At 39.1% G+C, this 14,016-nt stretch overlaps 1 protein-coding gene across 4 annotated transcripts in view; it reads left to right on the top strand.

The window, feature by feature from the left end:
* The first annotated feature begins 6,161 nt into the window (after positions 1-6,161).
* Positions 6,162-14,016, top strand: part of BLNK (B cell linker) — a 171,230-nt gene continuing 163,375 nt past the window's right edge. For all 4 annotated transcript variants that reach the window (XM_067465749.1, XM_067465748.1, XM_067465747.1 and 1 more), the window contains exon 1: positions 6,162-6,291. In XM_067465749.1, the coding sequence (XP_067321850.1) occupies positions 6,217-6,291 (75 nt within the window). In that variant the 5' untranslated portion in view covers positions 6,162-6,216. The remainder of the gene's footprint in view (positions 6,292-14,016) is intronic.

The raw sequence follows: 14,016 nt of genomic DNA, 5'->3' as shown, positions 1-14,016 counted from the left end.
ATCCATCTGCGACACTGATGAAGTACTTCTGCATTCCCCGCATGCTTTGCTGAAGTGTTTTTTTTTTTTTGCTGGAGTCTTTTTATGGCCTCATAAATTCATTAATTAGCCTCCCCACACATAGGTGATACCTAATTTTCCTACTTGACAGATGCAAGTGTCTTTCGGGTTGTAAAGGTCGACAACAAGCTACACAAATATATCTGTTGGTGCAGATCTTTCTCATTAATAGTTGTAAGCATTCCTATAGCTTTGGGTGGGAAGAGTTACAGTCTCCACAATTGTATTCCAACGCTAAACCATTACGCCAAGCTGGTTCTTCATTTGTGCCTTGTGATTTTAATAATTCTGGTACAATTAATTCTCTGAACTAGTTGATTGCTTTTTCTTGTTTCTTTCCCACTGGGTACTATTTGCATGTCAATCATTATCTGAACACAAATATAATTGACCTCTGTGGACATGGAACTGTTTCTAACACTTAGAAACAGTTTTATAACAGAAGAAAACGTCTCTCTTCAATAATTTGCTGTTTAAATACCTTGAATGCCTTGTGCTATTCTCTTACAATGACTTTTCTGAGGGTTAGTACGAAGGGGAAAGCACCGTGCCTTTTGCTCCTTACATAATGTTGATATTGATTGGAAAAGCTGCTGCATATTTCATATGGTAAATTGGTAATACCAGTGGGAGCAAGCTGCTACAATTTAGCAGGTTAAGTTAATGGTATAATTTCCAATTAGCTTCTCATTTAAAGGATACATTGAAACATTGCTTTAACGACTGCAATAGTCAAACCATGTAAACAAGACTTAGGAATTTGCTTCCTGTCACTGGAAGATAAGTTTAAAATAGTTGGTTTTCAGAGCAGCATCAGACAAGCATCGGGATAATAGGAACAACCAATAGAACGAGGCAATGAAGAGCAGACGTTAAAGTAATTACTTTCAACTGTAGTCCTAAAAAATATATTAGCACAGAAAAATAAACAGGAAGAGAAGAAACAGGATGTGGAATAGCATATAAATAAATATTCTCACTCTCCAGCCTTTCTGGAAAATTTTACATTTGTTGTGTCACAGTGACTCAGGATTGCCTTACGAAACAAGCCGATGATTGTCAAAATGATGGCCAACAGCGCTATTGAAGCTTTATTTCAAAATGGTAAGATTCTATGTTATTTTTTTAAAATGCTGATTCATTCATTTTGTTAATGGTTATAATTTGCATGATAGAATTCAGACAAATTGTAGTTGTAAAAATACAATATTGTGGTGGAGCTTGAATGTGGCTTATAACTTAACTCTCCGTTTTTGGATACATGTACACTGTGAAATTACTCCAGCTTGATACCACTTTAATTGCCATGGCTCAGTTATATGAAATCATGGGAGTTGTGGCATTAAAAGGTCTTTGGCCTTCTTTGCCAAGGAATATTGATGCCTCTCCAAATTACAAATCCAACGATTCCATAACGTTGAGCCTTGACAATTAAAGTTCCTCCATTTAGTTGCCAGATATGTAGTAGAAAATGTTTCAGTTTCTTTCCGAAGTGAAACCAGAAAGAAATATGGCTTCAAACTACAAGAGAGGAGATTCCATCTGAACATTAGGAAGAACTTCCTGACTGTGAGAGCCGTTCAGCAGTGGAACTCTCTGCCCCGGAGTGTGGTGGAGGCTCCTTCTTTGGAAGCTTTTAAGCAGAGGCTGGATGGCCATCTGTCAGGGGTGATTTGAATGCAATATTCCTGCTTCTTGGCAGGGGGTTGGACTGGATGGCCCATGAGGTCTCTTCCAACTCTTTGATTCTATGATTCTATGAAATATGAATAAATTTGTCAAGTTGCAGTGTCCAGACATGAAAAAAACTCTGCTTCTAGTACAGTGGTTCTCAACCTTCCTAATGCTGTGACCCCTTAATACAGTTCCTCATGTTGTGACGACCCCCAGCCATTAAATTATTTTCGTTGTTACTTCATAACAGTAATTTTGCTACTGTTATTAATCGTAATGTAAATATCAGATACCCAGGATATATTTTCATTCACTGGACCAAATTTGGCACAAATACCCGATATGCCTAAATTGGAATACTGGTGGGGTTGCGGGGGTTGATTTTGTCATTTGGGAGTTGTGGTTGCTGGGATTTATAGTTCACCCTACAATCAAAGAACATTCTGAACTCCATCAATGATGGAATTGTACTATACTTAGCACACAGAACTCCCATGACCAACAGAAAATACTAGAAAGGTTTGGTGGGCATTGACCTTACGTTTGGGAGTTGTAGTTCACCTACATCTTGAGAGCACTGTGGACTCAAACAATGATGGATCAGGACCAAACTTGGCATGAATACTCAATATGCCCAAATATGAACATTGGTGGAGTTTGGGAAAAAATAGACTTTGACATTTGGGAGTTGTAGCTGCTGGGATTTATAGTTCACTTGAAATCAAAGAGTATTCTGAACCCCACCAATGTTAGAATTGAGCCAAACGTCCCACACAGAACCCCCATGATCAACAGAAATTATTGTATTTTCTGATTGTCTTCGGCGACCCCTATGACACCCCCACATGACCTCCACAGTGTCCCGACCCCCAGGTTGAGAAACACTGTTCTAGTAAGTCCTGGTAAATCCTAGTAACCATCCTCAGCTACCCAAAAGATGGAAATTGTGACAGACCTAGATGGACAGATGGGTAACATCAATATAATAATAATAATAATAATAATAATAATAATAATAAGTAATAAGTAATAATACTTTATTTATATCCTGCCTCCATTCCCCCCAAGGGGACTCTGGGTGGCTTACATGAGGCCACGCCCATCAATACAGTAAACACAATATAACACAAAAGCATAACAGAAAATAAAATACGTAAGATGCAAAACCAATTAAAATAAGCGACACATGTACAAAGGTGTACATTCACAACCCCGAATGCATTTTGTGAATTCCAGATACAGCTGCCTATTGTCTTACATTTCTGTCTTATGCCACTATACATTAATTAAACCTGTTGCTAGGTATATGCTACTTATTATGTTGCTATGTATATTGCTACTTCAGTCTATCACAGCAAAAACAATCAAGAATCTACTTTATAGAACATGTGTGTGTGTGTGGACCTTCAAGTCACCTTACATAACCCCATGACTTTCATAGGGTTTTCTTAAAGAAGGAATACCTAGAATTGGTTTGCCACTTCCTTCCTCTAAAATACAGCTTTCCACACCTGGTAATTGTTGGCTAGCAGAGTTTATTTCACACATAGTTTCGTGAGCTGCAAACAATTTCATTAGATACAAGGAATGGCATCTCAATTTGCAAGTGTTTAGATCAGTGGTTCTCAACCTGGGATCTCCAGATGTTTTTGGTCTTCAACTCCCAGAAATCGTAACAGCTGATAAACTGACTGGGATTTCTGGGAGTTGTAGGCCAAAAACATCTGGGGACCCCAGGTTGAGAACCACTGGTTTAGATGTTGTTATTTCAATGTCAGCATAGTTCCTCTCTTTTTTGTTTTTTAGGAGATGGGGTGGATAGAGATGAAGCAAAATTTCTGTATTCTGCATCAATTTGTAACTGTTGAGAAATTAAATAACACCCTTTTTTTACAAGGGGGGTAATTTGTAGTCTTCAGGAGATGTTCAAGGGATGCAGTTTGTGGCTCACAGATCACACCTTGCCCATTCCTTCTTATAATTATACTAGACGTCCCCTGCCACATGTTGCTGTGGCCCAGTCTGGTGATCTGGAAAATGAAGTAATTAAAAAGTGTCGGTTTCTAATATATGTAATTTCTTTCTGCTTGTGGATAAACAGTATTTCTTGCTGTTTCTTTGTCAGTGTTTATGTCAAGGTTGTCTGGTTTTCCTACTATGGAACATGCAACATATAATTGTCCTTCTTTAGGAGTCCCTTTCAAATATAGGATACTATATCTCTCTGAGTGTGAATCATATCTAACTATAATAAATAAATAATAAATAAATAACACTTTATTTGTACCCCGCTACCATCTCCCCAAGGGACTCGGTGCAGCTTATATGAGGCCAAGCCCAATACAACAATACAAGCAATAAACAACAATACAAGCAATTAAAATAAAAAACATAGACAATAAAATATACAACATTATCAATAAGACAATGCACCGTTAAAAACAGTGGGAAGGCCAAATGTAAAATTAAAATGATCAATCTGTCTATCTATATCTATAGCTGGATGGCTCTGTCAGGAGGGCTTTGATTACGTTTTCTTACCCTGTGAAGGGAGTTGGACTGGATGGCCTTAGGTATTTTCTGTTGGTCATGGGGGTTCTGTGTAGAAAGTTTTTCCCAATTCTGTCATTGGTGAGGTTCAGAATGCTCTTTGATTGTAGGTGAACTATAAATCCCAGTAACTACAACTCCCAAATGACAAGGTCTATTTTTCCTCAAACTCAATCTGTGTTCATATTTGGGCATATGGAATAGTCGTGCCAAGTTTGGTCCAGATCCATCATTGTTTGATCCCACAGTGCTCTCTGGATGTAGGTGAACTACAACTCCCAAACTCAAGGTCAATGCCCATCAATGTCCATGTTGGTCATGGGAGTTCTGTGTGTGGTTCAATTCCAGCAACTTCAACTTCCAAATGACAAAATCGGTTTTTTGAGTGATGGTCACTTCTTGGGTTAGTAGGTGTCTTGTGGCCAAAATTGGCGGCAATTCGTCCAGTGGTTTTGAGTTATGTTAATCCCACAAATGAACATTACATTTTTATTTATATAGATTAATTAACAAATACCTTATTTATTTACTTGAATCTAATGCTCACCTTTTTTGGCTAAATGACCTCACCAAAGTGAGGTTGCACATTAGATTTGCGTAGTATGGTGATCTTAGTGCTGAGTCAAAGCAAAAGGGGAAGCAACTTCAGGAGCACCTGGAGCTCCAATTTGAGGGATGTCAGCTCAAATGTAATTGTCATGAGTCAATGCTATGCATCCCTGTTATTTGTTGTTCAGTGAGGCATTAGCGTTCTTTACCAGAGAAGGCTCAAGGCCTTGTAAAACTATAAATCCCAGGATTCTATAGTATTCAGCCATGGCAGTTAAAGTGGATTTAATCCATAGCATAGATGCACCTCAAGGTTTGTTTTTCCATTGCTGGAAGCTTTGGTGTTTTATTTTTTTTGTTTTTAAAGGAGGTTAAAAACAAAAGTTTTTAAACTTTTATTTTTTTTAAAGGAGGAATTCTAAGCATGGAAAAACAATAATTGCCAAATTACACAGAGTGCACTTTTTGCCACTGCACATTAAATTCATCAACAAATACTTTTTCTGGTTTAAGGGTTTTGAAAATTGAGGTGTGCATTAGATTTGATGGCGCATTAGACTCGAGTAAATATGGTAACATTTGGATAGTAACATGGCTGTTCTAGTAGGCTTAAAGGTGATAAACATTACTGAAGATGAAGACTAAATTGCTAAATTCCTGTGAGTGGCAGATAGTAATTTGTCAGTTCAAATGGAATAGAAATGTAAAAAAATACAGACAAGGAAATGTGTTTTTTGAAAAAGCCATGTCCATTAACAAACAGTAGTTGAATGATAATACAATCATAGCATTGTGACATTTTCTTTATCTCATAATTTGTGGACATCACAAAATTTGCCTGGGAATATAAACATCTAAATGTTTCTAAATATCTTACGTAATATATACAAATAATATAGATAAGCACACACAGAAGACAACCAGCCTGAGTCCCCTCAGGGGCAGAGGATGATCTATAAATAAAGTATTATTATTATTATTATTATTATTATTATTATTATTATTTTACTGACACAAAACACAGTATGTCACAGCAAACGAGACCTATAAGCTGGATTTCATATCACAAAATCCTAAATCAAACACTTCCCAAGTGTCTAGGACTGTGTGATGTATTTTCAAATTATTATTATTATTATTATTATTATTCATTGAGCTCAGACTTTTTTAAAAAGAAAAGAAAATGGTTACACTGATCCATAAATAGCGTTGAAGCCACTCTAAGGGTGTGTGTTAACTTTAAGCGATGATGACCACAAGGGAAAAAAGTTGCAAAGGGAACTTCCTCTAATGACTTCCAGAATTCAGTCAATGATATTTAGTAAAAGCAAACAGTTTCAGCATTACCAGAAGCATATCCGTCAGTCTTGCCGGGGGCCCAGCATGGCAACAAAACTACCCTTTCGAGAAGAATGTGAGAATTGGACTGCTTCTCAAGTTGCAGATTTGTTGAGACAGGTACAGCGCTTATAACAGATTCTAATCAGTTGGGATTCATCCTGTAAATTATTAGGGTTTTTATTGTGCTTCCTTCTGCTTTCGCTCCAGGAAGTAATTGGAGACAAGTTCTTTTGATACATTCAGGCTATTCCAAGAGCACAAAATAGCAGGAGCATGAACATTTTATTAATCAAATGTTTTGAGATGTGGGATGTTTGTGGTGCTCGCTGGAATCAGAGAGCCGGGGAAAGGCTGGGTGCCAATGGTGTAATAGGGGCAAATATGCCAACGACTGGAGTTTATGGTACTGCTGATGCTGCATTCGTACACACTCTGTGGTGCTGTCAAGAGAGAAACGCTATTGCCCATTGACCAATTTTAGTATGCATGAAAAGGTGGATTGGATCAGATGTAATAGGAATGCAAAAAAATACCGGCAGTGAAAATTGTTTTATCAATGTTTATTAAGAAACAGTAGTTGGGTGGTAATACAGATTTATTTTTTCGTGTCAGGAACGACTTGAGAAACTGCAAGTCGCTTCTGGTGTGACAGAATTGGCTGTCTGCAAAGACGTTGCCCAGAGGACACCAGGATGTTTTGATGTTTTACCATTCATGTGGGAGGCTTCTCTCATGTCCCTGCATGGGGAGCCGGAGCTGACAGAGGGAGCTCATCTGCGCACTCCCAAGATTCAAACCTGTGACTGGTTGGTCTTCAGTCCTGCCGACACAAGGGTTTAACCCACGGCACCACTAGGGACTATGATTAGGAGGAGAATTAGATTAAGGCATGAAACTCAATGGGTGACCTTGGAGAAGTCACTAGTACCCCACAAATTTGGTTCTCCTGTCGGTCTTCAGTCCTGCCAGCACAAGGGTTTAACCCATTGTGCCACTGGGGGCTCCGGTAATACAGATGTAGCTTTATAACATTTTATTTGGTTCTTATTTTCTAGTCACTCGCAGAATTTACCTGGGAATGTAAACATTCTGAGTGCTTCATATTCCAGATATTCACTGTAATATATATTCAGATCATATATGTAATAAGTACACCTAGAGAGCATCCAGATTTTGGAACATAACGAGGTATCCCAAAGATGGGACCCAGGTCCAAACATAAAATTCATTTATGATCCATATACACCGTATACATGTAGCCTGAAGTTAATTTTATCTCCAGTGTTTTTCATAATGTGCATGAAATACCGTTTGTGTACTGTGAACCAGCAAAAAGCAAAGGTATTACTATCTCAGTCATGTGGACAATTTTAGATTTTGGTGTAAGTGAAATGTCAGAACTCCAGATAAGGAATACTCAAACTGTATTTTATTTTATTATTTCTATCCCACCTTCCTTCCAATATGGGCCCCAAGGCAGATCAGAATTTGAGTTAAAACCAAATACAGTTAAATAATGGATTGTAATTTTTTAAAATCAAATAATCATATTAAAATATTATTTATAAGTTATAATTATGACAAAAATACAAATACAACACCCCTTGATTAAAAGATCTTCTACAACAGATAGTAAATAATCAAAGTCCTGAGTGAATAAAAAATGCCTTGCCTGCTGGAAGGTCCTTTGAACAGAGAGAGTGCCAATTTATGACTTCATCACATGGGCTTTCTTACCCAACCTAGAATGCTTCCAACACAGTTCAAGGACAGAGTCCGCCAGACTCTGTCAAAGGCTTTCATGGCTGGAATCACTGGGTTGTTGTAGGTTTTTTGGGCTATATGGCCATGTTCTAGAAGTATTCTCTCCTGATGTTTCACCTGCAACTATGGCAAGCATCAAAAATCATCCATGCATCCCCTGGGCAATGTCCTTGCAGATGGCCAATTCTCTCACAACAGGAGCGGTTGCTCCTGACACAACAAAAAAAAAAAAAAAACAATCCTCAGAGGTTGTGAGAATGCATCTAGAACATGGCCATATAGCCTGAAAAACCTAAAACAACCCAACACACAGATTCCATTTCCAAACTGTGCTGAAAGTGTCCTATGATAGAGTAAGGAGAACACAGGAGGCTTCCCGTGTTCTCATTGCCAGCAATAGGGACTGTGTGTGTGTGGGGAGGGGGGGTTGGGCAGCGATACTTTCCCTGTGTGATGGGGAAGGTGGTGATGTGGGGCATGGGGCAGCGAATTCCCCTGCAGCCCCATGATTTGTCATGATATCCAACAAACCCCCCTTCTGTTGCTCACATGAGGACATTTAATGTGATGAAGCCCTTAATCCAATGCGGACAGGATTTCACAGCCTGGGGGTGACTACTAAGAAGGCTCTGCCCCATATGCAGACCAAACATATCTGTGGTGGCGGTTGGAATGAGAGATGCATGATCTTTCTGTGTTCCTTCAGTCACAAATCCATTCTGTCTGAATCATATTTGCTTGCATTTTAGTAGACTCGTGCACACACAGGTTATAGTTATTTCCACATGTTATTTTTCCCTAACATTTTGTTTGCCATTCTCACTAGGATATGCCATTTTTCAGTAAAACATGGCTTCCTGAGATAATTCTTTCTGGAATTCAATCTTTCATGTCTTATGGTGTTGCTCCTTATGTCTACCCCACAATTGTGCAGGGCATGACATTGAATGTGGTAAAATCTATTATGTGGAATAACCTTCCCCTTTATATTAGACTCGCCATCCCCTTCCACATGTTGCTGTGGCCCAGTCTGGTGATCTGGAAAATATAGTAATGAGAAAGTGTTGGTTTCTAATATATGTGATTTCTTGATGTTTGTGGGTAAACAGTATTTCTTGTTGTTTCTTTGTCAGTGTTGAGGTGGAGATTGTCTGGTTTGCCTACTTTGAAACACGTGACATATAATTGTCCTTCTTTAGGGGTCCCTTTCAAATATATGAAATCTATCTGTCATGTGTGTGTGTGTGTGTGAATCATATCTATCTATCCATATCTACAGCTGGATGGCTCTTTGTCAGGAGGGCTTTGATTCTGTTTTCTTGCCCTGTTGAAGTGAGTTGGACTGGATGGCCTTAAGGCAGCATTTCTCAACCTGTGTGTCAGAAGGGTCACCAAAGACCACTAGAAATCACAGTATTTTCTATTGGTCATGGTGGTTCTGTGTGGGAAGTTTGGCCCAATTCTCTCGTTGGTGGGGTCAGCATGCTCTTTGATTGTAGGTGAACTATAAATCCAATAACTACAACTCCCAAATGTCAAGGTCTATTTCCCCCAAACACCATCTGTGTTCATATTTGGGAATATGGAGTGCTTGTGCCAATTTTGGTCTAGATCTTTCATTGTTTGAGTCCAGCATGCTCTCTGGATGTAGGTAAACTATACCTCCAAAACTCAAGGTCAATGCCCACCAAACCCTTCCAGTACTTTTTGTTGGTCATGTCAGTTCTGTGTGCCAAGATTGGTTCAATTCCATTATTGGTGGAGTTCAGAATGCTCTTTGATTGTAGGTTAACTATAAATCCCAGAAAATGCAACTCCCAAATGACAAAATCATTTTTAGTCATGGTCCCTCCTTAGGTTAGTAGGTGGCCAAATTTGGTGGCAATTTGTCCAGCGGATTTTAAGTTATGATGTCACTCAAAACAAACAGAGCATTTGTTTTTATACTTTATTCTTTCTCCTTTCTATCCTTTCTTTTCTTTTTTCCTCCCCTTCTTTTCCCATCAGTCACACCCCTTCCTTCTCTATCTTTTCCTTCTCTTTTCCTCCCCTCTTCTTTATCTTTTCTTCTTCTGCTTTACTCTCCTGCCCTGTCTATCTTTTAAATATGTATTTATAAAAATGTCAATAAAGATATTTTTTAAAAAAACAAACAGAGCATTTTTATATAGAGAGATATGTGACTATAGCTTTTATTTTCAAGCATATGATAATGTATCATGTATAAATCTAGAAATGATGGTCAAAAACCCAACACAAAAATTCTGGTTTGACTCATCTATGGGTCAAAGATAGTACTTTACATTAACTCTGAGTAGAGTGGCAAAAGTCAAGATCTTAGGCGCCTTCTACATTGCCGTGTAACCCAGATTATCAAAGCAAATAATCCACTTTATCTACTTTGAACTAGATTATATGAGTCTACACTTACCACCTGAGGCTGCCCTAGTGCTTTCCCTTCACTGCAGAATGACCCTTGACTTATCCACATGTAATGGCAAAATCCATAATTTTGGCCTCAAATCCTAACCTCAATTTATACATGAAGTCAACTTATGCATGAATATACAAGCTGTATCCCCACGTGTTGCTGGAGCGAACCTTCCCTCCCTCTTTCTCTCCTTCCTTCCCTTTTTTTCTTTTCTTCTCTCCTTCCTTCCTTCCTTCCTTCCTTCCTTCCTTCCTTCCTTCCTTCCTTCTGTTCCTCTTCCCTTCCTCCCTCCCCTTTTCTTTCCCTTCCTCGTTTTCCCCTTTCGTCCTTCTCTACCTATTCCTGGACTGCAACTCCAGCAGTCCTCTTGATTGATCTATCTACCTACCTATATATCTCTATCTAATCTATCTATCTTATATAGCTGGTGGATTGCTGAGAGTTGTAGTCCAAGAACAGGAAATTGGAAATATGCAGGGATTGGAATGCTCTCAAAGAAATCCAAGGAGAAGAAAGCTTGCAGCAGTGCATTTAGATCATCCTCCTTTCTTAAAGGTCATGGGAATGCTGGGAGCTATAGTCCGGAAAAGAGTGTGGATATGCTATTGTGTGTTTTGTTTGTCAGAAGTCGTTTTTGTGCATGCGTGTCTTTTGGCCTTTTTTGGCTTTTTAAGTCGTTTCCACTGTGTTTTTCAGTGTTTTTATGAGTGATGATCACTTGTTGGCCTGATAGGTGTATTGTGTCCAAATTTGATGTCAATTCGTCCAGTGGTTTTTGAGTTATGTTAATCCCACAAACGAACATTACATTTTTATTTATATAGATGCAATACATTGGTTTACGTAACCCCTCACAGTATATTTTAGTTTATTCAGTGACATACACAGTGTAATTTCTTCAGGCAGTCAACATATACCAGAATTTCCTATTTTTAGGTGTCTGTTGAAGGCACCTCTCTTTATACAGGCCTTATTGTTATAGTTTAGCCTAATCACCATGTACCTTAGTCATCAAGTATTCATATAATTATACAGAGATTTTATATTGCATATTTTATGAATTGTTTGCAGCATTTTAAAGGCATTAAAGGTAGATGATTTAAAATATTAATAAACAAGTAAAATAAAATGAATAAATATTCTTTAATATACCTATTTTTGTGCAATTTTGGAACCAAGATCTGCATCACAAATTCAGAGAACCGTGGGCTACATAGGAAAACTGAGATCCAACCCATGTTTCCCAGCATTATGATGGACATCTTCCAATGCTCTCCGGTTTGTTTCTGCTTTCCTAGCACTATGATGCATGATTTTGTTTCTCACTAAATTTGGTGAAAGCAAAAAAGCTCTCAAAAAAGCACTCCAGCTGATAGCTAGAAGGAATCTGTAGACCTGTATTTGTAGAGCTTTTTGTTAGTATCCTATCAATCTCTAGAGTGGCTAAATAGTATACTATGAGCCCCATTTATCTACAGGGGATATGTTCCCAAACATACCATGGGAAACGGGACATTTATGGATCATAGCAAACTCTATAGAAATGAATTACTTCTGCTGCGAGTTACTATAGAGTCACTCTAGAAAACCTAGAAATTCTATTCTCTTTATAAATGTGTTATGGTGTCCAGCATTTATTTATTTGTATTGTCGAAAGCTTTCATGGCCAGAATCACAGGGTTGTTGTAGGGTTTTTCGGGCCATAGAGGCATTCTCTCCTGACGTTTCGCCTGCATCTATGGCAAGCATCCTCAGAGGTAGTGAGGTCTGTTGGAACTAGGAAATGGGGTTTATATATCTGTGGAATGACCAGGGTGGGACAAAGGACTCTTGTCTGCTGGAGCTAGGTGTGAATGTTTCAACTGACCACCTTTATTCGCATTTGATGGCCTGGCTGTTGTTTGGTGTGGCTTGTTAGTGCCTGTGTTACAACAGCAAAACAACAGAGAGGAAACAATCAGGGACATCTAATCACCTCTCAACAAAAGATTGCCCCAGGCACTAACAAGCCACACCAAACAGCAGCAAGCAGATCTTAGCCACATCCCATGAACAAGACACACAGACAAGAGTAGAAATGAAAATAAAAATCTTTACTCTTAATAGCAGAGATGAAATATGGTCCAAGATTGCTGGTTACCTACATTACCAGCTGCACATAATAATTGCTATCGTAAGGTTTTTCTTTTAATCAAGGTGAAAGAAGAAAGCGCAAAAGCCGGGTTGCAGCTAAACGTCAAAAAAACCAAGATTATGGCAACAAGAATGATTGACAACTGGAAAATAGAGGGAGAAACCGTGGAGGCCGTGACAGACTTTGTATTTCTAGGTGCAAAGATTACTGCAGATGCAGACTGTAGCCAGGAAATCAGAAGACGCTTACTTCTTGGGAGGAGAGCAATGTCCAATCTCGATAAAATAGTAAAGAGTAGAGACATCAGACTGGCAACAAAGATCCGCCTAGTCAAAGCCATGGTATTCCCTGTAGTAACCTACGGATGTGAGAGCTGGACCTTAGGGAAGGCTGAGCGAAGGAAGATCGATGCTTTTGAGCTGTGGTGTTGGAGGAAAGTTCTGAGAGTGCCTTGGACTGCGAGAAGATCCAACCAGTCCATCCTCCAGGAAATAAAGCCTGACTGCTCACTGGAGGGAAAGATACTAGAGACAAAGTTGAAGTACTTTGGCCACATCATGAGGAGACAGGAAAGCCTAGAGAAGACAATTATGCTGGGGAAAGTGGAAGGCAAAAGGAAGAGGGGCCGACCAAGGGCAAGATGGATGGATGGCATCCTTGAAGTGAATGGACTGACCTTGAGGGAGCTGGGGGTGGTAACGGCCGACAGGGAGCTCTGGCGTGGGCTCGTCCATGAGGTCACGAAGAGTCGGAGACGACTGAACGATTGAACAACAACAAGGTTTTTCTTCAGCGCGCACACACACACTTGCTCCTGCTACAACTTACTGTAACACTATCTGGATAGGCCCTGAGGCTAAGTGTGACTTGATCAACATCCTCCAGTAATTTTTCATGGTTAAGCAGGGATTCGAGCCATAGTCTCAGGATGGATCTACATTGCCCTATATCTGTTCCAAGATTATCTGATTATCCCAGATTATCTGGCAGTGTAGACTGATATAATCCAGTTCAAAGCAGATAATCTGGATACTATGGAAGTGTAGAAGGGGTCATGGGGAAGTGTAAATCTAGCCTCAGAATCACAGTCCAACAGTCAAAAGCCCGGAAAATGCACAGCACCCCAGTCAAAACACTACACCACATTGGTTTTCATCACTGATAATACTGATATATATATATACCCCTGACTTTGCATTTTGTTAATTTGTTGTACTATCCTCACCACTGAAACTTCCATTACTACTCACTTCCTCTTTAATAAGTCATGCAAAATGTCTATCTATGCATGATGTACTATGAGCGGGAAACACTACACTTATAGAAATATGTGGGAAAGCACTGATCGAAATTCTAAAATAGCCCTATTTAGAATTTACATAATGGGAGCATGAAGAATGTTCTGTTTAGAAGCCTAAAGCAAACATACCTTTCGTTAATCCCTTGTGGCAGACATGTGGCAAATTTGCTCTTTCGGATGGTCTGGACTTCAGTTTCTAGTAAGATGGTCTGA

Source organism: Anolis sagrei, chromosome 3 (genome assembly GCF_037176765.1).
Source record: "Anolis sagrei isolate rAnoSag1 chromosome 3, rAnoSag1.mat, whole genome shotgun sequence".
NCBI lineage: Eukaryota > Metazoa > Chordata > Lepidosauria > Squamata > Dactyloidae > Anolis > Anolis sagrei.
The sequence above is the reverse complement of the archived record's forward strand: the minus strand, read 5'-3'. Positions and strand labels throughout refer to the sequence as shown.